Raw genomic sequence first — 27,633 nt, 5'->3', positions numbered from 1 at the left:
CTTGCTCAAACCATGATCTCTCTGGCCTTATTCTTGCTCTATAGGTCAAATTAACCAGAACAGAATAAAGAACCACAGACTAAAAGTCAGCTAAAAAGCTGGGCTGAAGCACGGATGCATCATGTTTGGTATATATTTACTTCTTTTTAATAGAAATACATTATTACAGATTGGATACCTTTTAGTCACAATATTTGAGACTAGAAATCTTTCAATTTTTTTCAGATTTTGGGATACTTTTATTGACATAGTAAGATACCTTGGGGATGGGACACATATATATATGTATGTATGTATGTGTGTGTGTGTATATATATATATGTATATATGCATGCTATATATACATATATATACATATATATGCTACAGCTAATATAATTTTATATAACATTTATAATACTTCATGTATTTTTACTGCAACCTATCACATGAAGTGAGGTGGATACTTTTCTATATGAGCCGTGTCATTGCTCAAACATTTTTAGATTTCACAGCATTTTTTCTTTTGGATCTTGATTCAGGAAGCTCAACATGCACAAGAGAAATACAAAAGAAAACTGTGGATTTTAGGCTGCCTCCAAATACTGAGAAGCACAGACAGTACATCTTTTCTCCTTTAAGTTATACTCTGTAATATTTCAACAGCAAACATTTTATTACAAGCACACCATAATGACACTCATATGGAATAGAATCCTCTTGAAAATATTTCAAAAGTTGTATGAGAGAGGACAATACAGCCTAAGAATCTTCCAGCTTTAGGAATTTTATAATTTGGTCCAATTTTCTTATTTTAGAGAAGAAAATAAAAAGACCCTTATTCCCTCACTCCTACCCCAAAAATAAGAATATTAGAAACTAGGACCTCATTTTTAAAAAAATCTAGGAGAGGCTGGAGATGTGGATTTTGTAGCAGTTTGGAACTCTTGCAGAAGACTCAGATTCAGTCCCAAGTATCCATGTCCAGTGGCTGGCAACCACCTGCAACTGACCCTAGCTCCAGGGTGACTTTATGACCTCTGGGCTCTAATGGCTCCTACACCCATGCATACATACCTACACAAAAAGACATGCACATATAAAATTTTTTACTCATTTTAAAGGATGCATTCTAGGAGTCTGAGTGTGACAGCGGCTGAATGGTGCTGTATGGTGAGCAGAGAGAATGACTGAGAGGTCACCAGCTGTGTGGTCAGCCTATCAACTATCAAAAAGGGCCATGACCAAGTCAGGTCCTTTCACTGCTTAGAAAGCTGGATATTATCTCCAGTTAAGTCCCAACACTCAGCATTTACACCTTGTCAACTCACTGTAACAGAACTGGTTTATGTCTGGAACTGGCAGCACAGAGCTCTGCTTGGTAGGGCAAGCCTGTAATCCTAGCACTTGGAAAGCTGTGGCCAGCTGAGTTACAGGCTGGTCTGACTACACAATAAGACCTAGTTCAATAAACAAAAATAAAACAAACAAAAGAGAGAAAACTGACCAGAATCTGCACTTTTTGATGTATCCCAGGCTGACTCTGAATTTGCTATGTAGCAAAAAAAAAAAAAAAAAAAAAAGACCTTGAACTTCCAACCTCCTGCCTCCTCTACCTCCAGCTTCTGAGTGCACCTGATCTGTGAGGTACTACAGATTGCACGGCCTTGTGCACACTAGAAAAGCACTCTACCACCTGAGCTACACCCCGGTCCTCTATCCGGTCTCTATGAGTCACCGACAGTAGCATTTTCTCCAAAAGTTCTAATGCCTTGTCTTCAGAGCCAACCAATAAATAACTTGGAGAAGACAATAAAAATGACCTAATTACTATTTCAAAGCACTAAATGAGACCTTAAGGTATTTATAGGTCTGGTGTCAGCCTTGTCCTCACCTGCCCTTCTTACATCTTGGACTGCCTATTCTCTACACTCACTGCTACCATGAGCACTCTGAGCAAAAGCCTTATCCATGACCTTTTATTTCTGTACTTCAATAAACTAAGTGATGTCTGGGCACCTCTTTGTAAGAACCCAAAACACTCCCACAGCAGGCTGAAGGTAAAGCTCAACTTGTATAGTGCTTACCAGGCATAAATGAGACCCTAGATTCAATTCCTGGGGCAACACACACGCAGCATTTAGCACTTCCAACTACTCTGTGGTAGAGGCCAGCCTGGGCTATGTAGTAAGATCCAGTCTCAAGAAGAAGAAAAAAGGAAGAGGAAGAAGAGGAGAGAAAGAAAAAAGAAAGATTTTAATGTCTATTAGGGAGCTCCAAGATAATACCCAAAAAGAATTCATGTTGGGTTGAGAATATACCTCATTGGTAGAGTGCTTGCCTTGCTTGCACAAAGCCCTGGGTTTGATCCTCAGCATAGCATAAAGAGAATAAGGTGAAGAAAACACCTGTCAACTCACCACTTTAGAGGCAGAAGAAGGAGGATGTCTTTTGTTGGATACATGTTGCAGCCTGAGCTGCCCCACGCTTGGGGGCCAAAATGTTGAGGACCGCTCTATCAATGTTGGAAACCGCACTGCCAAAAGTCTTGGGGGTTAAACTGTTAGAGCTCACACTGCCCCAAGCTGCTCCAGTCTGCGGGTTGAGGTTCAGCAAGAGAGAGAGTGAGGATGGACGTGAAGAATGGAGACCAGACATTGTGTGATTCAATCCTGTTTATTCTTCAGTCTCTCTTCCTAGTCCAAGTCCCAAGTCTTGAGTTCCTAGTTCCTAGTTCCTAGTGCCTCCAAGTTCCAAGTTACTTCTTCCAAGTGCTAAGTGCCTACTACCTAATAATAATAATTTCTTCTATCTGTCTCTCGCCTTTTATATGTCTCACTTCTAAGCCACGCCTTTAAGTCATGCCCTTAGGTCTTGTCTCTAAATCTGATCTCTAAGTCATGACCTTAAGTCACACACCTTTAAGTCTCACACACCCAAGGGAAAATCCTGGTTATCTAAAAACAAGATGCTATCAGAGTGTGCTCAGCTGTTGTAGGCTATTGTAAACAAGTCTCTTGTCAGGGTATATGGCTCAAGATGGCTGCAAGGATGATAGCTGCCTTCTGACGGCTCCCCACAGCTACTTAAGGTTTAAAGCAAGCCTTGGTTATGAGACACTCTCCTCCAATTTTTTTTAAATAAGAAGCTGGGAGATGGCTCACTGGGGAAATTGTCTGCTGAACAAGCATGAGTATCTGAGCCAAGAGTGATTATGTGTGCACCTACAACTCCAGCACTATCAGGATGGAGACAAGATTACTATCACCAGAGCTTGCTAGCTCCAGGTTCAATGAGAAACTTTTACCTTATGGTGGAAAATGATAAAGCAGGGCACCCAACATATTCCCCTTGACTCTGTAGGTGTGCATGGGTGTTCATATTCACACATACATGTAGATATACACCACACACACATACACACACACACACACACACACACACCGTATACACACCCACATGTACACAAACACACATACACCATACACACACACACACCATATACACATACACACACAATCAAGGAAGGCACCTGAAGTCAACCTCTAGTTTTCATTATATACAAACATACATATGTAAACACATGCACACCCAAAAATGGGTACATACACCATACACAGACACAAAATTTCAAGGTTAGTCCAGCTACAAATTGAGCTCAAGGGAAGCTTGGGATACAGAAGATTGTCTCAAAAGCAAATAAACACAACTGTCAAAAAAGAGCCAGTATCCCCATAACTGTTCAGTTTACTTCATTTGCACCAAAATTTAAAGGCTCAGTGGCAAATGATTTGAAGAGGTGCTAAGGATTACCTAAGTCTAAATGTAGGTTCTTATGAGCTGAAGGCTCCTGTGACTAGTTGCCATGAAAGTCCTACCAAAAAGGAGAAGGAACGTGGACAGATATTGTTTACTAGTCTCATTTTAAAGAACAAGAGGCTGAAGTTATAAGAGGGTTGAAGCAACTGACACATAAAGCAATATTTACACACACATTTGCAATAAGCACCATGTCTAATTTCAGAGACATGAAAGAGTAAAAGAGGCACAAAATGAGGGAAATGAAAGGTGGATGTAATTTTCATATAATAAAGACTGCAGGGCCTGCAAGATGGTTCAGTGGGTAAAGTGTTGCTAAGATGGATGACTCTGGGATCCACATAATGGAAAGAAAGATAGAACTGACTCCTTCAACTGTCTCCACACACACCTACCATGGCATACATACACACATATGTGTGTGTGTGTGTGCGCGCGCGCGCGCACGTGCACCAAATAAGTAAACAATCCACAAAGATATACTAATCTTTAAATGTCAGTAAACATATATAATTTTCAATTTATCTTACTGTGATATCAGCCTCCAAAATGATTTCTAATGCTTCTGTGTAATCCCTTCTCAGACATATCAGGTCAGTTAGTCTATGTGACCAATACAATAAGACAAAAAGGACGATATGTTACTTTTTAAGTTGAATATAAAAAGAAAGTATGAGGGCTAGATAGATGTTTCAGTATTTAAGAAAACTTGTTGCTCTTGCAAGGACGTGAATTCAATTCCCAGCACCAACATGGAGATTCCTAATCACCCATAACTCTAGTTCCAGTGGATCTAATTTCCTCTTCTGACATCCACAGGCACCAGACACTCATGTGTACAAAGACATACACATGAGCAAAACATTCATATACATAAAATAAGTAAACATAAATATGTACACACACACACACACACATATTGTGGAGAGAAGGGATCAAGACAGGCTTTATCTGTGTATCCCTGGCTGTCCTGGAACTTCTTCTGTAGATAGACCAGGCTGGCCTTGACTTATAGATCTCTCAGCCTCTGTCTCCTGAGTCCAGGGATTAAAAGCATGTGCCTGAAACAAAAATATTTTTTAAAGAAAAAAAGTATGACTTCCTCCTACAAGGCTCCAGGATCTTTAAGGAAGGGGAGGGGGTTCATGAACCAAAGGTAGTGAAACTTTTCCTGACACCTGAACTCACAGCAGTTTGGACTGTATGCACCAAGCATGGGTGAGGGAAGGACAAAGTTCCACTCCTGGATAAGGCGCTATTGGCCATTGATGGCTGCTGGGAGAAACAGTTGGCTTTCTTCAGGGATGTGGCCCTGGAAATCCTACCCATGCTCCAGAAGACAGCCTTACACCCATAGCAGCACTAACAGAACTCAATGTGTTTTTTAAAAGAGCTCATGGGTTGGAGAAATGGCTCATCACTTAAGAGCAATTGCTGCTCTTCCAGTGCCCAAGTTCCCAGCATTGATATCAGGTGGTTCACATCCAATCATTAACTCCAGTTCCAGGTCTAATGCGTTCTTTCAGCTTCTGAGGGCAACTATACACAAGTAGTAGACATACATACACTCAGGCACACAGAGACACATAAAATAAAAAATAAATAAATCTTTTTTAAAAGAGCACACAGACCAAGTATGGTGGCATAGGCCTTTAATCACAGCACATGGGAGGCAAAGGCAGGCGTTTCTCTGTAAATTCCAGGTTATAAAGGACTACATAGTAAGACCCTGTGTCAAAACAGAAAGAGAACATAAAGTTGGGAGGGAGAAGTAGTCAGAAATAAGGGAGAAAATGGGGGTGAAAATCAAATCAAAACATTATATGCATGCATGAAGTTATCAAAAAGTATGGCTTGGGGGGGGGACAGCTTAGTGATAAAGCATGTGCTTAGCATGGAAACATGAGGCTCTAAGTTTGACTTCCAGTGATGACAAAAAGACATACTTTTTTTTTTAAGTTTCTGTTTTCACTCTGTCACTCCTAGACTATATACCTAGGGGTGAGCCAGCTTCCATGTGGTTAGCAGCCCTGAGAAGCCTCCACTATGAAGAACTGAGGCCTCTGGAAAATGGCAGTGGTAAGCTTGGTAACAAGCCTTCCAGTTCAGTTCTGCCTTCAAATGGCTGTCTGCCTGACTGGTATCTTAAAAGAACCGATCTACTAGCTAAATAACCCCCAAATTCCTGACTTCCAGAAACTTTTGAAAAAAATTTTTTAAAGCTGCCATATTTTTGGGTAATTTGCTATATAGCAATAGACAACATAATATCAAACTAAAGTGTGATAGAAAACTACACTGTATGATAATATGACTATTTGATGAACTATTAGGTAAGAAAGAATCATCTGGACTGGGGAGATGCCTCAGCAGCTAAGTGCCTACCTCTAATCCTGACAACCTGAGTTCAAGTCTTGGGACCTGAATGGAAAGAGAGAAAGAACTGTATCTCACAAGTCGTCCCCGACCTCCATGCATACATTGTTGCAAACACACACACACATACACACACACAATAAATGGAATAAGAAATAATCATCTTCAAACTAAAAATGAGCAATGCCTAAGGTATCACTAAAAGTTAAGAATAAAAAAATGGCTTCATTAGAAGGAATTACCTATCTTTCCCAATACTAATCTAAGCACTGTCAGAGTCAAAGAGACTCCATGAGAGAAAAGCCCAAAACAATATCCTCTCGCTAATTAGATTACCTATCTTCTACCTCTCCAGACATGGGATTAATTAAAGGTAGGTTTCACATACAAGGAAGCCACACTGAGAAGGCTGTCTCTTATCAGATCAGTTAGGGGTTAAAGTTGAAGCAGCAAATTTATCCCCAGAGACATATGCCTGACACTAAGTTGAGATTCACAAGATTCTCCCTGAGTTTTCCTTACCTCTAAATGCTGTATAACTGATGTTCACTGAATTCTGATATTTGTATGAATAAAAATGAAGGGATTTAGCAAATCTTGTTCCTGCACACAGTTGTCAAAAAAAATCTGACCTTTAGAACAGGAAAAAGAGGGGGATTTACAGATTTAAAGAAGAGGCAGTAGCTGTCTGCTGTATAACAAACCTTTGAAAAATTATGAAGCAGTGAAAATCCCCTACAGGTCCCAACAAAATGTGTCCAATTTGCATCCCAGCAAAGCTTTCCATACATACCACTTGGCTCCTGTGTATACTTCCAGCAAATAAAGCCCAAGGAATAATCCCACTGGGACCCACGTCTGATCTCTGATATATTACAGCTTCGTAGCTCGGAACCTAGCTCCACGAACTGCCTTTTTGGTTCCAAATAACTAAATCAAACTCATCCTGATAAGCTTTGAAAACAGGGAATGTGAGGAGTGGTTTAATGAATGTTACAACTCAACCTATTACAAACCACAGTACATTACAGAAAGGGGGTAGTGGTTCTTATGCTTTCCACATCCCCAAATCTCTCAAGACCAAATCCAGACATACCTGTCATTCACCACACCTGACTTATTCAAAGCCTGACTTTGATCAAATGGTTAGAATGCATTCGTAACCCAACACCAAATGTACTGGTGGAGGGATAGTACAGTGACTACCATCTGTGTAGTTTGACACTGGCTCAAATTTACTAAACAACAAAAAAAGCAACCAATAGTGGCATTAAATACTGAATATATTCTGATTTGCAGTATTTTTAAAAAGTACATAACAAACACAAAGTACTTTAAAAAAACATCTTTCTAAAGGTTAAAAAAATCTATTGACATGTAAATTGGGAAGAACACTGCTAAGAAAAAAGGAAAAACATATTTCTAAAGAAAAGCAAGGAACCAGTAGTTCCAGTGTGCCCCTCTGCTTCCTTTTTTCCTCTTCCTCCCTCTTCTCTTTCTCTCTTTTTGGAGACAAGGTTTCACTATGTAGCCCTGACTAGCCTAAATCAGGCTAGCCTTGAACTTATTACAATCTTCTTGCCTCGGCTTCCCAAGTGCTAGAACTGAAGGCATGCAACACTACACCTGGCTAGAATTTTAATATAAGCAGTGGTACAAGCCAAGGATATAGCCTAGTAACAGAGTAGCAAGACTGCACTAACCCAATATGTAAGGTCCTAGGTTTGACCTTTGACAACACACACTACCACCACCACTACCCAGCAGCACCACCACCACCCAAATAGTAGTAACAACTGAAATATGGTACCAATCAAACTTCAGAAAAGGAGTTAACTCCCTCTTTAGGTTATTCTAGGGCCAAGACAGTACACGTTAGTTCAGTGCATGTGCATGTGCAAGATCCTGAGTTTGATCCCTGTCACTATTGCAATGAGAGAAAGACATTGATTTTATAAGCAGGCAGATAAAGTGGCAATCTACCTACAAGCAAACTGAGACTGTAGTATAACAAGATTTGGCCTATGACGTGGTCAAGGAACCTAATGGCAGAATAAACCAAAAATAACACCCCATCCCAAAACACAAACTAAAACTGTCACCTTTTTTTTTCTTCTAGAAACAGGATCTCACTATACAGACTTGGCTGGCCTGGATATCAAATGTGGACCAGGCTGGCCTTTACTCACAGAGATCTGCCTGCCTCTGCCTCCCGATTGCTGGGATTAAAAGAGTGTGCCATCAAATCCAGCAACTTTTTCTGTTATTTGCAAGACAGATTTCAACCACCTCTGAACATTTCATCTAAACTATGATCACTATATTTGTTGTAAATTGTGGAAAGATCTTTTGTTGTTACTGTTTTTCAGTGCAAGAGATTGAATCCAGGGCCTCAAGCATAACAAGCAAGTGCTCTATCAGATGAATTATACCCCTACCTCAAAATACACATTCTTAATTCTTAAGCACAAAAACTAAAACCTTAAAACACTGGGCTCCAAAGAACAGCCCAGTTACTTCAAGAAAGATGTTGCTAAGGGAACAAAACTGGAAAGAGCTTTATTATCAAAGTCCAATCAGGTCTCAAAATCTTTTGAAGTTATGGTAATAATTTTTAACAAACAGGGCTGGGAACATAACTCAAGGGTAGGGTGCTTTTCTATTGTCATTCATATTGTCTTAGGGGGTTTTTTGTTGTTGTTGTTGTTGTTTTGTTTTTTGGGTTTTTTGTTTTGTTTTGTTTTTGTTTTGCTGTGAAGAGACATCATGACCAAAGCAACTCTTAGTAAAGAAAAACATTTAACTTGGGCTGACTTATAGTTTCATAAGTTTAGTCCATTATCATCATGGTGGGAAGCATGGCAGCATCCAGGCAGACATGCTATTAGAGGAGCCAAGAGTTCTACATCTTGATCCAAAGGCAGCAGAAGGGGACTGTGTGTTTCACTAGATGTAGCCTGAGCATAGACCTCAAAGCCAACCCCACAGAGACACACTTACTCCAAAACCACACTTACTGCAACAAGGCCTTGGCTTCTAATAGCACTGTTCCCTATGGACCAAGCACTAAACACATGAGTCTATGGGAATCCACTTCTATTCAAACCACTGCATCCATCATACTTAAAACAACAAGTATTGGTGAGAATATAGAGAAATTGGAATCCTTCTGTACTTATGAGAATGTAAAGGAAAAGAAGGATGAACATTTGGCAAACATAGAGTTACCACATGACCTAGCAATTCCAATTCCTAAGTATATACCCCAAAAAACTGAAAACAGGCACTAAAACACACATACACACGTTCTTAGCAACACTATTCATAAATTTTGTGGGTTTTGTTTTGAGGCAAGGGCTCCCATAGCCCAGGTTGGCCTTGAATTTGCTATTATAGCAAAGGATGACTTCAAACTTGTGAGCCTCCTACCTTCAGTAGGATTACAGGGGTGCACCAGTTGTTTGCTGTGGTGCTGAGAATGGAAGCAAGGGCTCAACACATGCTAGGCAAGTGCTCTACCAACTAAGCTTTGCCCCAGTCAAAGAATTTTTAAATGCAAAAATGATTTATAATTCATGAAATTCTATTCAATTGTAACATATAAGCTCTCATAGATTTAGCTTTTTATGCAGTGTTGGTAAGTAGGCAGCCTTCTTCGCAGCTCAGATAACAAAGAGCTTGAAGAGTTAAGGCCTGTGGTAGAGTCTAGCTCCCAGAAACACCCCAGCTGTTTCCTGCCAGCTGCTGCTTCATGTCTGACTTTCAATAGAGTTCATTTTCTTTGTATGGTTATTTTTGCCTCTCAACCTCTCTGGTTTGGGGAAAGAATGGATGGTTACTTTTTAGAAGAAACTTTAAGCAGGTAAGGGCTTGTAAGAGTATAAAAAAAAATGAAATTTAAGTCATGGATACGGCTATTTATTGGGTGTATTTCCTAACTTTTGAAATAGATCTGATTTTTACACCCAACTTCAAATGTAGGGAGAGACAGACAACCAGAGACAGAATCAGCAAGTGTATCCAATCCCTGCCAACTCCTCTTCTGCCCTCAGAGGGAAAAAGAAGAAGAAGAAAGCAAAGGTCCCAGAAGTACAGGAAATTGTTTCTCAGAGGAAAGACAACACTTCCTTTCCCAGAACAATCCATCTCCCACACTGACATCCTGCTCCTACTATATTTACCCAACCCAAATGTACCCATGATAGGCTTCCAGCTGCACTCCTGCCTGCCACATGGTCCTGTCACTCAACTGGAGCTCTCAAAGGGGAATTCGTCCAGAGGACAGACCTAGAAATCACTACACACTAATCCATGCTTCCTCTATTGCTAGCCTTCAGAGTAAAGTGAGACAAAATAAGGACAGTATTACTCCCTGTTTATTTTGGAAGTGACTGGGGAGACAAGAGGAACTTCATTTTATATAGTTGCTAATTTTAACTGCTCTCATAGTAGCTAGTGAGGGAGTATGAACAATGAAAAGACTGAAAAGGAAAGTTAAAAATAACCTTGTTGATGCTAGCCAGCCAAGACACATCACTTAATATTTTCTTTCACCTTAACCCAGTAGGATCAGTCTGTCAAGTCACCTTATTATAGAGGGATCTCTTCAGTTCTGAGTAGGCAGATCCAATGAATAAAGCCTGAGAATGTTTCATGCACCCCACTTCATTCTACTTTATAACACACTCACTGAAAGGGAAAACCCAAACTAGACCTGACTCCTGCTTCCTAGTTTAATGACTCTGTGTACTCACTGCTTCTCTCCCACTGCAGGTCCCTATCCCAAGTTCTTGGCTTTTGCCTCTATCTGCTCTTCTTTACTATCTGCCTCTCTATCTGCTTTTCTTTCAGTATTTATCTTTCTCTTTGCTTTTAAATGGACAGGTTTTCTTAACAAAATATGACCAATACCTGATGAAGTTTACAAAAGTAATGCTCATATCTGTAGCCCATTTTTGATAGCAAAGATACTCAAGAGCAATACTTGGTGTCTAAGACGGTACAGTTAAGTATATTAGTGAGATCCGTAAACGCAATATAAGAAAGTAAAGGGAAAATGTAGGCAAAATGGGAGGAAAGGTGACAGAAAAAGAGACTAGGAAATGATTTTCTAATCATTTCAAGTTCAAGGGGAGGGGTATTTCTGATCTTACAGATCTGTAAAGGCTTATGTACAATTTCTCTAGGAACTCAACTCAACCCTTTTAAATGTTCTTTTTGGGGGGTGAGATTTTTCTTTTCTTTTTTTTCTTTTTTTTTTTTTTTTTTTTTTTTTTGAGACAGGGTTTCTTTGTGTGTAGCCCTAGCTGTGTTTGGAACTGGTTCTGTAGGCTGACCCTGAATTCAGAAATCTGCCCACTTCTGCCTCCCAAGTGCTGGGATTAAAGTACACCACCACTGCCTGGCTAAAACACTCTTTGTTTAATTTTATGTCTGTATGTGGACCATATGTGCACAGTGCCCATAAAAGTCAGAAGATTGGAACCTGTCACATGGGTGCTAAGAACCAAACCCAGGTCCTCTACAAGAACAGTAAGCACTCTTAACCAATGGCCCATCTTTTCATCCCACCCTACACACTTTTAAATGTTCTGAGATTAAAAGTAGAAATAGGAGGATGAATTTATAGCCATTGCACTTATTTAAAAAGAGAGTGGGTGGGCCTGAGGGTATACATCTCAGTAGTAGATGTTTGTATACCTTTAGCTTGGTCAAAACTCCCAGGTTTAATCCACTACTACCATAGATAGATAGATAGATAGATAGATAGATAGATAGATAGACGGACGGATAGAAAAAGAAGGGATTCACATGGCTGCTGTTACTCTGACCTAAAAAAACAAGTATCTGTGCTTTTGGTTAAGTTGAGAAAAACTGCCACTGGGTGATGCTAGCATAATCCTAGGAAATGATCAAGATCCCACTCAGTCAAGCCTGTTTGAGACAAATCTGTTTTCTAAATATATTTATTTTTCTATGTATGGGTGTTTTGCCTGCATGTATGCCTGTGCACCATGTATGAAAAGTGCCTGTGGAGGCCAGAAGAGGGTATGTGATCCCCCAGGACTGAAGTGGCTGTGAGGGAATCAAACCTGGGTCCTCTGGAAAAGTAGACAGTGCTTTTCATTGCTGGAGCCATCTCCCCAGCCTCAAGACAAATCTTTTTTGAAAGGTCAAAACTATGTTTCTTTTGTTTTTCTGAGACAGTCTCAAGCATCTAGGCTAGCCTCAAACTTACTATACAGCTGGGAGCAGCCTTGATTTGATCCACTTCCCACTGCTGGGATTACACACTTAAATTTTTTAATATTTTTGGGACTAAACATCAACTCAATGTAGCCTTTTACATTTAGCAGTATATTACAGAAAAGTTACCAATTTGGTAAACTGCTTCACTGGAAAATAGCTTCTGTTCTACCTACCAAAGAAAAGGAGGGGAGAATGTCCCATCTCCCTAAATATTCAGTCATTACCTAGAGGTTGTGAGTGAGAACAGACAGCATAACACTGTGCGGTGTTGTGCAGCTCTTAGTCTGTTATTCATTTTCAACATATTAGTTCACAGATCATCTGCATCTCTAAGACCTTTGCCAGTTACACATCTAAACGCATAAGGTGCAGAAACAGGCTTCACATAGGAAGCTTCACTGCTTCTGACTCACACATCACAGTAAGGCACATTCTTTAGGAAGCTTTTTCCTGGAAACCAGCTGCAGTGCATTGTGCTCAACATGAGCACTTGCCTAACAGACATTCTGAGCAATAGTTTAACCCTGGAGCTTATTTTCATCAGCCTTTCTATTTTCTCTGGTGAAGTCTCACTTTTATGATTTATTATTATCATTATTTATTTAATTTTTATACTCCAGATTTTATTTCTTCCCCCCTCCATCCACCCTCCAACTGTTCCATATCCCATACCTCCTCCCCACTCCCGTCTCCTCAAAGATGTCCCCACCCCCCATACCCCACCCCACCAGACCTCTAAATTCCCTGGGGCCTCCAGTCTCTTGAGGGTTAGGTGCATCATCTCTGATTGAACACAGACCCAGCAGTCCTCTTCTGTTTATGTGTTGGGGGCCACATATCAGCTGGTGTCTGCTTCTAAGGTTGCCTTATCATTTATTTAAAAACAAATAACAACAACAAAACATTTTGTAAGGTTCTGTCCAGTTTTTTTTTTAAGATTTATTTATTGTATGTACATGAGTACACTGTAGCTGTCTGCAGACACCAGAAGAGGGTATCCAATCCCATTACAGATGGTTGTGAGCCACCATGTGATTGCTGGGAATTGAACTCAGGACCTCTGGAAGAACAGACAGTTCTCTTAACCATTGAGCCATCTCTCCAGCCCCTGCCCAGTGTTTTAAAAGAGCTGTAAAACTTTGGAGAGTTGACCCATGATTCCTCATGCTGCTCAATCACTAATTTATTTTCCTCCAAAAGAACAGCATCACAGCTGGGCATATTGGTGTACTATGATAATCCCAGCACTTGGAAGACTAAGGCAGGAAGATCATGAATTCAAAACCAGCCTGAATAGCATAGTATGTCTCCCAAAAAAGCAAATAAAAAAAAAAAAAACAAAGAGGCTAAATATTTAGCTCAGTTGGCAAAGTGCTTGCTTATCATACAAAAAATCCTGGGTTCAATCCCCAGCAATACATAAACCAGTACATGTGGTACATGTACTGTAATCCCAACACTCTGAGTGAGGAAGATCAGAAATATAAGGTCATCCTCAACTATGAAGTGAGTTTGAGGCCTTCTCCCCTGCCCACCCCCCCAAAAAAAGGAAAAAAAGACTACTCAAAATTTACTCCTATAAATGGCTTATTAGTTCTAAGTAGCAAGTAGTACCCATACAATAAATAATACATGTAACACTTAAATGATTAAAACTAGTATCACTTATAAATGCCAATTATGAATATAACAACATAAAAGGGTCAGTATATTAGCAGTGACATGTAGCTCATGCAAAATACACATAACCTGAATCTAAGTTTGAGTAAACATTAAAAAAATAAAAAAATATCAAAAGAGAGAAAGTGAGAGGAAAGAACAAATAGTAGATGGACAATAGATATATGAACCTGACCTGTAATTATAGAAAATATCAACATCATAGCCGGTGTAGTGGCATACGTATGTAATCTCAACACTTGGGAAACAGAGGCAAGAGAGTCTCTATTAGTTTGAGGCCAGCCTGCCCACTGAGTGCCACCCCTGGTCAGCTGGTCCTAGATGGTATAAGAACTATCTATTACTGCTCTGGCTGAGCAGAACAATAAGAAGAATTCCTCCATAGCTTCTGTTTGGCTCCTGCCTTAAGCTCCTGCCCTGGCTTCCCTCAGTGATGGACTATGATCTGAGCGTTGTAGGATATGATAAACCCTTTCCTCCCCAAGTTTTGGGGAGCATTTTATCATAACAATAAACATGTAACTAACACATAGATCAGTACCAGAAGAGGAGCGCTGCCATGAGAGAACTGAGCATGTTGTTTTGGGATGATTATGGAGGAGTTCAGAACTTTGGGCTAGATGTTGGTGGAAATAAAGTCTGCAAAAAATGGAGCCTGGCTTCTGAAATTTTAATGGACACTTTCACAGTTCCTTAAGACTCTATTTAAGAAACTGATATTTTAAACTAAGAATCTGTTGTTCTGGTCATCTGTGGTTTGAAGAACTGGCTGTGATTAAGAAGAGATCAGCATCACTGAGGGGAAATCTTCTGGGAAGTGTTTCTTCAGGGTCAGGTACGGCTGTGAGCTGAACTTGGTTATATAATATGTAAGAGTTGCCCAGGTGGTACTGCTTTTGAAGATAATGAAGGAGTCATGTGTAGGCCTCCGACCCGACTCAGCTGGTCAAAATGGCGCCGGCTTCTGGTATGATCTACTGGTAAACAAGTGCACTGCACATGCGGTCATCCTTGGGCCAACTCAGTTTTGGCACCAACCCCTCCCAAGTGGGATATGTAAATGAAGCACTGCAATTCTGACCAATCGCGCACCTCCACGCCCACCCCCTCCACCCCCCAGGGCTGGGTATATAAGCAGCTCACTCTGGGTGCTCAGGGTTCCTGGATGAATAATGAAGTGCTTCTACAAAATAGGCTGTTGAGAAGGATCTGGTTGTTCGTGTCTTCCTTGCTAGTCAAGTGGGGCGAGACAGTCATGGAGAGAAGCTGAGACTTAACACTGTGAATGTGCAGGCTCAGCTGAAGTAGAAGTATCAGGGATAAAGTGGTCATGGAGAGAAGCTAGGGCTTGGCAGCCTGTGGCAGGGTCAAAGTCCAGTTCAGAAGCTTTTAGTGAAGGCTCAGCATAGTTGCATCATTTTGAAGATGCAGGAACACCAAGGGCAGCAGCAATTGTGGAGAAGAACCATCCTTAGCCAAGAGACAAGCTGTAGGTGCTGTGGATGACAGAGCTAGAGAACCAGACTTACCAAGATTCTGTGGAGCCCAGAGGACCTTGACTGGGTCCCAGACATCAAGCACTGAACTTTTCACACTGTTGAATTTAGAGTTTTGCTTTGATTTGAATGTATTCTAGTTCTTAAGTCTTGGAGTAAGAAGACATATAACTTATTTTTTATTTTACAGTAGCCCATAGTTGAGGAACTGTGAACTTTCAGAGTCTCTCTGAAAACTGTAGTTTTAAGAAGATGTTGGATATTTTATTTTATTTATCATCATCGTCATTGTCCTCAAGTGCTGGGATTAAAGGTGTGCTCCACTACTGACAGGCAACTTTGGATATTTTAGAGAGACTGAAATTTTAAAGTGAATTTTTAAAGACTGTGGGACTTTTTTAAAAGTTAAAATATTTTATATTGTGATATTAATATAAACATGACATCTTAGGGACAGGTAACAAAGGAGAAGTTAATAGTGATGTGTTTGTGTGTCAAACTGATAAGTGATCAATCATCCTGGTTGTTTTCTGTCAACTGGGAAGAAGAAATCTGAACTGAGAAAATGCCTCCATAGGATTTCCTAGAGGCAAATCTATGGGGCATTTTCTTTATTAATATTGATGTGGGAAGGCCCAGCCCACTGTGGGCAATGCTACCCATAGGCATGTGGTCCTGAGCAAGCCAATAAGGAACATTCTTCCATGGCCTCTGCTTCATTTCCTGCCTCCAGGTTCCTACCCTTATTTTTGCAGTGATGGATGTGACCTGAGAGTTCAGGATGAAATAACCCCTTTTCTCCCTAATTTGCTTTTTGTCACAGTGCTTTATCATAGCAATAGAAACGTTAGCTTAGACAAAGATTAATGGTAAATTATTGAATCATTAATTAAACTTGACCATTTTACTTAGATTAAGTGAAATATCTTTGTTCTTAGGAAATATACACTGAAGTATCAAAGTGTATATGATTAATTTCTCAAAAAATTTAGGAAAAATAACTATCAACACATATGTATAGTGAGAAAAAGACAATAAAATCAACTAAAAAAAGGGCATATGGGAGACCTCAGTATTAATTTTACAACTTTTTTGCAAGTTTGAAATTGCTAGTTGTTTATGATGGTACAAGCCTGTCATCCCAACATTGGGAAGGATGAGGCAGGAGGATTGCTATGAGTCTAAGGCCAGACTAAAGCTACAGAGTAAGTTCCAGGCTAGCATTAGGTACTATAAGTCTCAATGAACAATAAAAACAAACAAACAAACAAAATTTTCAAAACAAGATTCTAAAATATATGTAGTATATTACTATCAGTTGGACTGATAAAAATGTCTTAAAAGCATCAATTAGGTAAATAGGGGTGAAATAATCTCTGGTGTAGAAACAAGCCAACTTCCTCTTTACCACTGGTTTTTGGAGAAAAACTATGCCAACATACATTTCCCTTATCTTTCTCAGTCCACACACAATCTAGTTTTGTGTTATTACTTGAGCTTGTAGTCTACCTAGGACCCTGGTAATATCTCCCATTCCCTACATATATAACAATTCCATCAAAGCAGGCACTATTCATTTTCTTCTTCATAGAATTTAGAAAACAGAATGAATCTTTAAGCCCTGAAAGGAGACTGATTAAGATGCTAAGCTGGTGCTCAACTGGGAGGATTAATGAGCCTTATCTGGATTCTGACAACAGAAGTCCATTTTCCCTGCAAATGTTTTCCCTACAATCTCTGTCCAGGTGAGCTGAACCAAGGACTTTTCTTCCTGGGCAGAGAGAACTGGGATCCTCCACCAGAGTCAGCATTGACAATGAAGCATACATAGGTGTAGATTTATACCAGAGAGGGTAATGGGGGGAGGAGAAAGAATGGGAAGAAGAGAAAGAGGAGGAAGAAGAGGAGGAGGAAATAAATAAATAAATAAATAGTAGAAAGGACATCCTGACAACACTCTTTTGGATTCCTTGCCCAAGAAATAACGCTGCAAATCCAAAATCGTTCTGGGACAAGGAACCAAACTCTCTGCCAGGCTTCTAAACTTTTTTGAGTATTATCAACGAAAAGACAGTTTGGACTATAATCCTTTTCTAATTTCTTTCTTTCTATTTTTTAATGTCTGTGTGTGTGTGTGTGTCTGTGTGTCTGTGTGTGTCTGTGTGTCTGTGTGTGTCTGTGTGTGTCTGTGTGTGTCTGTGTGTGTCTGTGTTGTATACATGTGGTGGAGGGTGCACATGTATGGAGGTGAGAAGTTGACACTAGGTTTCTTCCTTTATCTCTTCTTTTTTTTTCTGGGACAAGGTCTCTCACTGAACCTGAAGCTCACCAACTGGTTAAACTGGCTGACCCTTCTACCCCAAGAATCCTGTTTCCACATCTCTAGAGCTAGGATTACTGATCCATGCCACTGTGTCTAGCTTTCTACCTGGGTCCTGGGTAGAAAGATCCTCAGACTGGCATGGCAAGCACTATACCAAATGGGTCTTCTCCTTAGCCCCATAACCCAGGCTCTAAATGAAATAAAATAATATTTATCCTTATTAATAACATGTGAAACAGCAATAGCATCTACTTTATCTCCCCGCCTCCCATTAGTGTTACCTGCTTTATCAGAAAGCATAAAGTACTCAAAGGAGTCATATTAAAAGAACAAAGTAACCAGTCTAAAGATGGTTTCATTGGTCAAACTTGAAACAATTTAAACACTAGTAATACCTGATAACTTATGAACTTTAACTAATTAAATATTTATAAGTCAAATAATGAAAAAAAAAAAACCAAATTTGACATCAATAATGGTCATTATATGAACTTCCTGTTCTGAACACTTATAAAAACCAAGAATTAAGTGTTTACCATGCCTTTCTAGGGAAAACTTCTGGTTTATTCTCCAGCTAGAGAAGAAAGCAACTGTTCACAGAGAATGCCAACTAGTAAATGCAAGATGAATGACAGAGTTAGAAAATCATAACTGTCTATGACATACTAAATAAGTGTAAATTAAGACAATTTTAATAAAATAAAACATAATAATTAGAAGGTGAGTCAGAAAAGTGAAGCACTCAGTAAAGAGCACCTGCTGCAGACCTGACAGCCTGCATCTGGTCTCTGGAGCCCAGGTGAAGATATATATATATATATATATATATATATATATATATATGGTGAAGATATATATATATAGATATATATATCTTCATTACTGTACATTCATACAAAATAACAATAAAATAATTAATTAAAATTGGGGAAGAGATGTCACACACCTCACTGTCACATTATAATTCACTATGGGAAGCAATCTGAAACTATTGCTCTAGCTCTTAGTTAGACAGTTATGACATCACCTCAGTTCCTGTTTTGTTACTTCAATTTGGTGCCAACTTTTTTAAAGATTATCTCTATTTTTTATGTGAATGTGCATTTTGTCTGCATACATACATATGTGCACCACTGAGTGCTTGGTGCCATGGCTCCCCTGAAACTGGAGTTACAGACAGTTGTGAGCAGCCATGTGGGTACTGGGAACTGAGTTCTAGAGCACAGTAGCAGCCAGCACTTTTAACCACTGAGGTACTTCTCCAGCCTCAGGTGCCAGTTTCCTTAAACCTGCTGTTTACTCAAAAAAAGAACAACATTCATGTGAAATGAGGTTTTTCCAGTTCTGTTTTGTTTTTCTGCCAATTAATTGTTTTACTTAAAAACAAAAATAACTAATGGAAAATACTTACCAATATAGGGAAATCTTGTTTGTCCCTATTAAAAGACTTTTCCCAATCCAAGGCCAATCCTAGATAACACTGAAACGCTCTTGCTCCTTTACCTATCCCATCATGTCCCCAGCTACCCTTATCCTCTGGTTCTTAAGCTGCTTTCTGGGATATGGGACATGTGGAAGCAACTGCATGGGTGATAGTCACCCAGAAAGTCCTTCCTCCTACACTACATCTGGCTCTTCCCACCAAATCAAATGACAATTTATTGTCCTCTAATGTACAGTCTGCCAGACTACTTCCAAAATACCCACAGCTCACACTGGGCAAGAACCTGGAGGCAATAATGTGAATTCCACAGCTGACAAGTGATTGCTCAATGAGCATGAAACAAGGGAACGTCAGTGTGCTCTGTGCACATGTGGCAGCCCTTCAGAACTTGACCTACAGTTGCAGCAGTGGCTAACAGAAGGCTGATATTCCAGAAGAGGCTTTCCATTAGAAGCTAGCCAGCAGGCATCCAGGAGCACTTGTCCATCTAAGTCCAAAAGGTTATAAAACAAACAAAGGTGACAAAAAAAAAAAAAAAAAAGGTAATCGCTGCATGTTGACTTCCTGAGGCAGAAGTGAGACCATAAAGGTGTCAGAGCTCCTTACCTGCCATGGATTTCTAAAGTGGTCTGAGTGAAAGGGTTCTAATTTGTATTTTGCTATATATCTAACTCTCTTTTAATGGTTATAAGGAGGGGGAGAAAAGTATTCATTCTTTCCATACCCTATACTAGTTCAGAAACTAGGGTGATCAATTAAAGTCCTACAAACATGAGGTGGGTAGAGAGGGGTAGAGTTAAAACAAACTTTTCATTATCTTTCCTGCTTAAAACTACACATTGATTGGATTTCAAACATTTGGCTTTCTCTAAATCCTTCTGGCATTTGCCCAGAGTTTGAGTTGGGGTGGAAGAAAGGGAGTTTACTACCTCCCTGTTAAAAAAACAAAAGAGCAGCTGGCTTTCCCTCCTTTTACCAACTGATTGCTGACACAGCAAGTTGGGCATCTACCCAGGAGACACAACAGCCCTCAAGAGAACGAGTGCTAAAGAAGACAAAGGCAATGACAGCAACCCCAACAACTCTGACGCTGACACTCTGAGACCACCCTGCTACAATGCCACAGACTATGCTACAAAGTACTTAGAAACCTCTGTCTCTGTTTCTGAGAACTACGATATTAACAATGCCCTTTGTATTATTATTATTATTATCATCATCATCATCATCCCTCTTTATAATTATATATAGTAAAAAACATGAATTCCTACCAGTCAGACTTGATTCTGGAAATTACAGAGAATAAAGGCAGAGCTGTACCTACAAGAAGCAAGATTATATAGAACTCGCTTGCCGGGCGGTGGTGGCGCACGCCTTTAATCCCAGCACTTGGGAGGCAGAGGCAGGTGGATTTCTGAGTTCAAGGCCAGCCTGGTCTATCGAGTGAGTTCCAGGACAGCCAAGGCTATACAGAGAAACCCTGTCTCAAAAAAAACCAAAAAAAAAAGAACTCGCTTCTCTCCCTTCCCTTCTTCCTTCTGAGACAGGTTCTCACTAATTCTAATTAATCCATCTTTTCCTGGAGTTATATAATCCAGGCTGGCCTCAAACTCATGACCCAGCTGCTTCAGTCTCTCGTGTTATAACAGTCACACATCAGCAGACCCAGCTATCTGTTCTCAAGAGTCTTTATTACCCCCACCATGAGTGTGCATATTCGTGTCTACTCCAGCTCATTGTGACATGAACAGGACCTTGGAGGCCAAAAGTCACTATTGGGCATCTTCATTGTTCTCTACCTTATTTTTGAGGCAGGATCTCATTCCCTTTGTTTTTTAACAAGGTCTCAATTTGTTGCTCAATCCTGATTTGAACTACTGAACCTCAGCAATCCTGCCTCTACTTCACAAACAGCTGGAAACATAGTATTGTGCCCAGCTATGAACCCACATTCTAACATGCTCATCAATCTTGTGTTTTATATGTATATGTATGTATGCAAATATATACATACATTTATATATATGACCTTATATTTTATTATAAATCAAGAAAGTAAATAAGTGGTATAGGAAATACATACATTTGGCCAACTTTGCCCCTTCCAATATTCAATAATATAAATTTGTCTGAAAAACTTGGCTTCTAATTTCCTCTAAAAAGAAACAAAATAGTTTTCTGTTATACCTTGGACAATTTAAAAGTTCAATTCTTGCCAGGCATAGTGATATACAGCTTTAACCTCAACACTCAGAAGACAGAAGTAGAGAGACATCTGCATTCCAGACTAGCCTGGATCTACATAGTGAAATCCACCAGCCAAGACTACACAGTGAGATCCTGCCTCAAAACAAAACAAAACAAAACAAAAAGTTCACATCAGTTCCAAGTGAAGCAAAGTCAATGGCTCACTTATGGCTCTTCATATGCTGCCCCATGATCTATTATTCTGCTATTCCTGAAACTATAGACACCTATAGAAAAAATGAATGTATACATTCAATCAATACAGGAAATAAATCTAGTGATTTAATATAATGTATCGAGATCTTTTTCCCGACAATTACTCCTAAGGTAATTAGACATCCTTGAGCAGTTCTTTTCTACCTAGGCAGCTATTTCTAAGAGGCCTGGGCCAGTCAGGTGTTCCTCCCATAGTTCCTCCCAGATTGGCTTCCAGACTCTGTTTAAATGTTCTCTGAAACCTCTGGAGAGTAGATGTACTCAAACCTCCTAGCTCAGATTCTGAATTCAAAAAGCTTGAGACAGACTGTACCCTACAGGTGTGTTTGTCCAAGATAAACTATATTTAAATAAACTCCTAACGCATTCACCAGGCACCTGCTTCTCCCTATAAACTCAAGTATGTCAGAGTTCCTGCTATCCCAGTTAGCTCAGTAAAGAAATATCCTATCCCTAAGATGTATTCTATGCAATCCACTGATGCCTTTAGAAACATCTAAATTTTGGCTATAACAGCTTCACATGAGAAAGCCAACTTGAAAAAATACAATGTTTGTTCATTTTCCTTGACTTGTTACTCAAATGAACAACAACAACAACAAAAAAAATGGTAGCAGTCTAGACATGGCAACACAAACCTGTAATCATAGCATACTGGGAGAATAACCCTGTACTAAATAAATAGTAAGACCAAGTCAAAGACAGGGAGAGAAGGAGGGAAGGTGGCTGCCAACTGTCCTCGTTCACTGACGTCCTCTCCACACCTCGTAAACATTACTATAAGGAATAGATCAGAGACCACTAGTCGTTTCAAAGTGGTCTGACAGCCATTGGTCTTGTAACACCAGTAGCTACAAAAACACAACATTTTGTTCACCATATACAAACACCTTGGTTCTTCTCACTCTCAGTTATATATATGGAAGTCTTCTTCAAGTCTGGCCCTGAAGGCTTTAATGCCATTAAGAAGTGGTCCCAGATGGGCATGGCAGCAAACACCTATATCCCATCTCTTAGGAAGTGGATGTAAGAGAATTCTGATTTTAAAGCCAGCCTGAACTATGAAGTAAAACTTTATCAAAATAAGTTAATAAATAAAATAAAAAACAAGGCTGGGATGTAGCTTTGTGGTAGAGTACTTCCATAACATTTACAAGTGTAATCCCTAGCACCAAAATAAAAACAAATCCTGTAAGAAATTTTTGTTATAATAGTTTTAGAATATTTCTTTCTGCTGAAAATCTAAGATTTTTTTCTAGCAAAGACTCCCTTTGTAAAGATGTAAATTTACAAACGTTTGGCCACACATGAGCACAAACATATGGAGGAGGTGTTTGAAGACCAAGAAAAAGGGCAGCCTAAATCTGGATACAAATATAAGCACAGCCAAACACCACAAATCATAACTGAATAAAGCTCATTCCATAAAGGTACACTAAATGAGGTTAAGACTTGCAAAGACTTATCTAGTCTGACAAAAAAATAACCAAAGATCGCAAACCATGTCAGCTAGAATTATTCCTCTCAACTGTCATCTCTTTTCAGACCTAAAACCAAGAGCAGTATCAGAAGCCCTGATACCTGACCTTTCTGTTATGGTACCTGACCCATCCCAGGCCCCAGATCTTACCACAGGTTCTAGCTTGAACATAACTCTAGTATTCTGCCAGTGCCCCGTAAGATTACTAGAATGGTGAAAGGAAATGCACCACTGGAATGTGAAGCTATGGCAGGGTTTGGGCCACTTAGGGGTAAAAGGGCCACTCCCACTCCCACAGTGGCCCTTTTGCCCCTAAGCCCAGGATACCCCAGCCCTGCAGGCAGCACAGAGTTAACTACCCACCCGTTCTAAGAAGCACAAAGGTACATCACTGCAACATGTCTAACATTTACATTGCCTCTCTCTGCTCATTAAACAGGTTTTGGTTAAATAATGAACAAACTGTATTACAGACTCCGATGAGAATTCCAAAATTATAAATCAACTGGGAAAGCCCAAAGGAGCAGACAGACAGGGCGGGGGGAGAAGGATAATATTGACTAATATAAAGGGCGCAGCTTGACAGTGGATATTCCTGCCACACCTGATCAAACACACTCTGTGGGGGGAGGGGAAAGAGAGCAAGAGAGGGGAGATGGGACAAGACAGCCTGAAATTTGCATCCGGAAAAGATTAAAAGGGATTCTTTGGGGATAGAGAAAATACATAATATATATTACTATAAATGCAAAACTGTACTAAAAGCTAACTCAAATGTCAAAGATTACAGATTGAATAAATTTAAATATAAAAGCCATGTGCTTCCTTGAGTTAATGAGAGAGACATAAAAGGACAAAGTGGGCCAAGAGGCTGAGCAGAGCCTTATGCTGCCTTTGCTGGGCAATGGGTCCAAAGCTCAGCCATGAGTGCACTCAAAGGCTTCCCACCAGCATTCTGAGCCCTGAGAAATGTGAATTCATCAAATTTGTAGCTTATGTGTGATTTGTTTTAAATGAACTATAAAGTTGGGTGGTACACACCCATAGTCTCAGCTACTGAGGAAGTTAACAAAAGCATCACTTGAGTCCAGAAATTCAAGGCAAGCTTAGGAAGCACAGCAAAACCCTGATCACATTAAAGAAAAACAAATTGTTAGCTATAATTCACATACTATAAAATTTATCCTTGTAAAGTATACAATTCAATATACAATTTCAGAGTTACAGAACCATAAAACACTTTCTTCACCCTCAAAGAAACCCCTCACAGCCCTAGAAAGCATACATTTGTTTTAATTCCTTCAGAAGAACCTCCTGAAACCATCCCAAGAGCCCGTAATGACTGAGGGGCAACAATCAGGTCCTCTTCACTGACATTTTTTTAAGTCAAAGTAACAATATAAAAATTCTGTACTTTTAATTGAAGGGCATGCAGTCATCCCAGTTTGTGTGACTCCTGATTACAGATACTTTCTAAAGACACACATCTGTGAGAATAAGTAGTATGAACTTAGCCCGCCTTACTGGAGACACAGTTTTTACTTCCTTGTACAGGAAATTCACATGCTTACAAAAAAAAAAAAAGTTTGGAGCCAGGACTGGTAGACTGGTAATATCACATGCCTGTAATGTCATCACTCAAGAATTACATGTGATCATGAGCCGTTTGTTGACAGGAGTATTGGGAATAGAACTCGGGTTAGCCACTAAGCCACTGCGTATATTTGATGTTTCTAGATCATTCTTTTTGGTTTGTTTGTTTGTTTGCCACTGGGGATTGAACCCAGGGCCTTATAAATGTGAGGCAAGTGCACTGCCATTGAGCTGTGTCTCTGATCCATTTGAATGCTTTTGTTTTAAGGCAAAGTCTCTGCTGGCCCTGAACTCTATACCCCTGACAGATCTTAAATTTTCAATCCTCTTGCCGCAGGCCTGTACCACCATGCCTGGATTGTTTATTTGCTTGCTTGTTTAAGACAGGGCTTCATTTTGTAGCCCAGACTCTCCTAAAACTCAGTGTACACACACAAAGCCCCTTGTGCTATGTGTGTGTGTGAGGTGACAGAGGAAGGAAGTCTCAGCCCTGTGTGTGCTGGGTATTGTTTACTATGTGGTCCAGGTTTGCCTCGAACTCATGACACTCCTGTCGCAGCCTCCGGAGTACTTGGATTGCAGGTGTTAGCCACCAGACCTGGCTTATACATTTAAAGCCTTTTCAAAGTAAAAGTTGTTCCTTTATAGTTAACTTTGATTCATGATAGGGAAACAACTAAGAAATGTTCTCCAAACTTTCTCCTGTGTTTCTCATAAAATAAAGACATTTTTCATTTATTGTTTGTTTAATTTCTTTAAGTCTAAATACTATTTATGGTCTGAGATATACCACCAGCTGACAGGATTCCAGGCCTATACATTACAAGAGCCCTTTAGAATCAACATAGGAACACAGTTCTAAAACATTCCCTTTTAGTCTGTATTCCCAACAAAAAACCCACAAGAGTAAAATAAAAACAATAACAACAACAAAATCACAGGTATTGATTTTTTCCTTTCATTACTCTCTTCTCCCACACACACAATAAAAGGCACTTTATATATACAATCTCCTCTAATTAAATGCACCAAAGAAACATAAAACATGAGAAAGAGCACTAAACCAGGTGTCAGCAGCCTAAAATTTACTTGATTCCATCTCTGAGAATGAATTAGCTAAATCACTTTAGGTGTATTGTCTGTCTGTCTGTCTGTTTCATTTGAGATAGGTCTCTTACAGCTTAGGCTAGCCTAAAACTAGTATGTAGCTAAAGGATTATCTTGAATTTCTGAACCTTTTGACTTCTCCTCTCAAGACCTGAGATCACAGGCCCATCCTGGATATGGGCATCAGGACTGAATCTAGGGCTTATCTGTGAGAGATGTGCACTCTACAAATGAGCTGTGCCACTGGCCCTTCAGCTATACCACTTCGCTTTCCTTCACAACAGGGGACATTTTGCATGCCTTATTCACAGACCTGGGGAAAACTGAACAAAGATAATAAATATGTAAATGGCTTAAAAATCTAAATGTGAATATTACATAAGCTTGATTTGATTAGGAAAATAAAAATCAAAGGAACCTAAGAAGATAGGAAGACTAAAAGATTTGCAAACTTTAACCATGAGCCAAATCTGACTCACATACTTTTTAAAAAAGAAAATATATACTTCCGCTATATATCTTACCAGTGACTGGTGAGCTCCACGGGCAGAGATAAGCAGCTGGCAGAGCTGCACACAGCCTACAAGCCTGAAGTGTTACTATATGGTCTTTTCTTTGTTCTATTTATTTGTCCCATATGATCCTTTATATGAAAATTTTGTCAATCCCTGCAGTAAATCAAATACATGTATTTCTTACTAGGCCAAGTAATTCTGCCTACACATGGGACCTTACCCGTTGCACCATTTCCTACATATGCAGCCTTACCTGTCACACTGTTTAAGACCTCCTTCAGGTGACTGAAACTGTGCAGAAGGGGATCCCGTTCTTCATCCTTCAGAATCACAGGTCAAGAAAAAAAAAATGATTAGTCCAAGATAGAAAAGAGAAAACAAAAGATCAAAACTCTTTCTGTAAATTCAACCAGAAAATTTAGTAACTTTCCTTCTGAGGAAAGAAACTTAGCCATGGCTCCTTACTCTCTTATTTCAGAGGCACTGGGAGTTTACCTAAAATAAGTTCTTCAGTGCTAGCCTACAACCAGTTTCTTTTATGTGTGCATGTGCATGTGGGGTGGAGGTGGCATGCCATGGTCCACATGCAGTAACGAGAGGACAACTTATGGAGTCAGGTCTCTCTTCCACTATGTAGTCCTGAGGATCAAACTCAAGTCCTCAGGCTTGGTGGCAGATGCCTGCCCACTGAGACATCTCACCAGCCTCAACCCAGCTTCTCCTGTGAATCACATCCCATACAGGAGTCACCTAACTAAATGTGGGGGCCTTGAAATTTTTAGCAACAGCAAAATGTTTCTGAATACAGAATGACCAAAATTTAACTCAGAATCCCATGAGTAACGAGTCCACGGTGTTTCAGCTGTATCCCCCATGCTGCCTCTCCCTACTTTACCACTGGCAGCCACTGTTCTAGTCAACATATCCTTTGCACTGCACATGCCACACCTTGCATTGCAATGAGCATGCCTGAAACACATCACCTCAGATTTCAAACTGGTATGTTTGATGAGCTGCAGTACATTCACTGTACATACAAAATTCTCTGCTCTTCTAGAAGCATAATGTAAGTTTAGTTATAGAAAAAAAGACTTTAAAGATATTTTCTA

The 27,633-nt window shown here is 39.8% G+C and overlaps 1 protein-coding gene across 5 annotated transcripts in view; it reads right to left on the bottom strand.

Moving 5' to 3' along the window:
- Nucleotides 1–27,633, bottom strand: part of Gbf1 (golgi brefeldin A resistant guanine nucleotide exchange factor 1) — a 133,371-nt gene that overhangs the window by 91,559 nt on the left and 14,179 nt on the right. For all 5 annotated transcript variants that reach the window (XM_034501601.2, XM_076923237.1, XM_034501591.2 and 2 more), the window contains exon 3: nt 26,778–26,844. In XM_034501601.2, coding sequence (XP_034357492.1) covers nt 26,778–26,844 — 67 coding nt within the window. The remainder of the gene's footprint in view (nt 1–26,777; nt 26,845–27,633) is intronic.

Source organism: Arvicanthis niloticus, chromosome 1, assembly GCF_011762505.2.
Source record: "Arvicanthis niloticus isolate mArvNil1 chromosome 1, mArvNil1.pat.X, whole genome shotgun sequence".
In the NCBI taxonomy this organism is placed as follows: domain Eukaryota; kingdom Metazoa; phylum Chordata; class Mammalia; order Rodentia; family Muridae; genus Arvicanthis; species Arvicanthis niloticus.
Note: the sequence above shows the minus strand (reverse complement) of the source record. Positions and strands in the feature narration are given on the sequence as shown.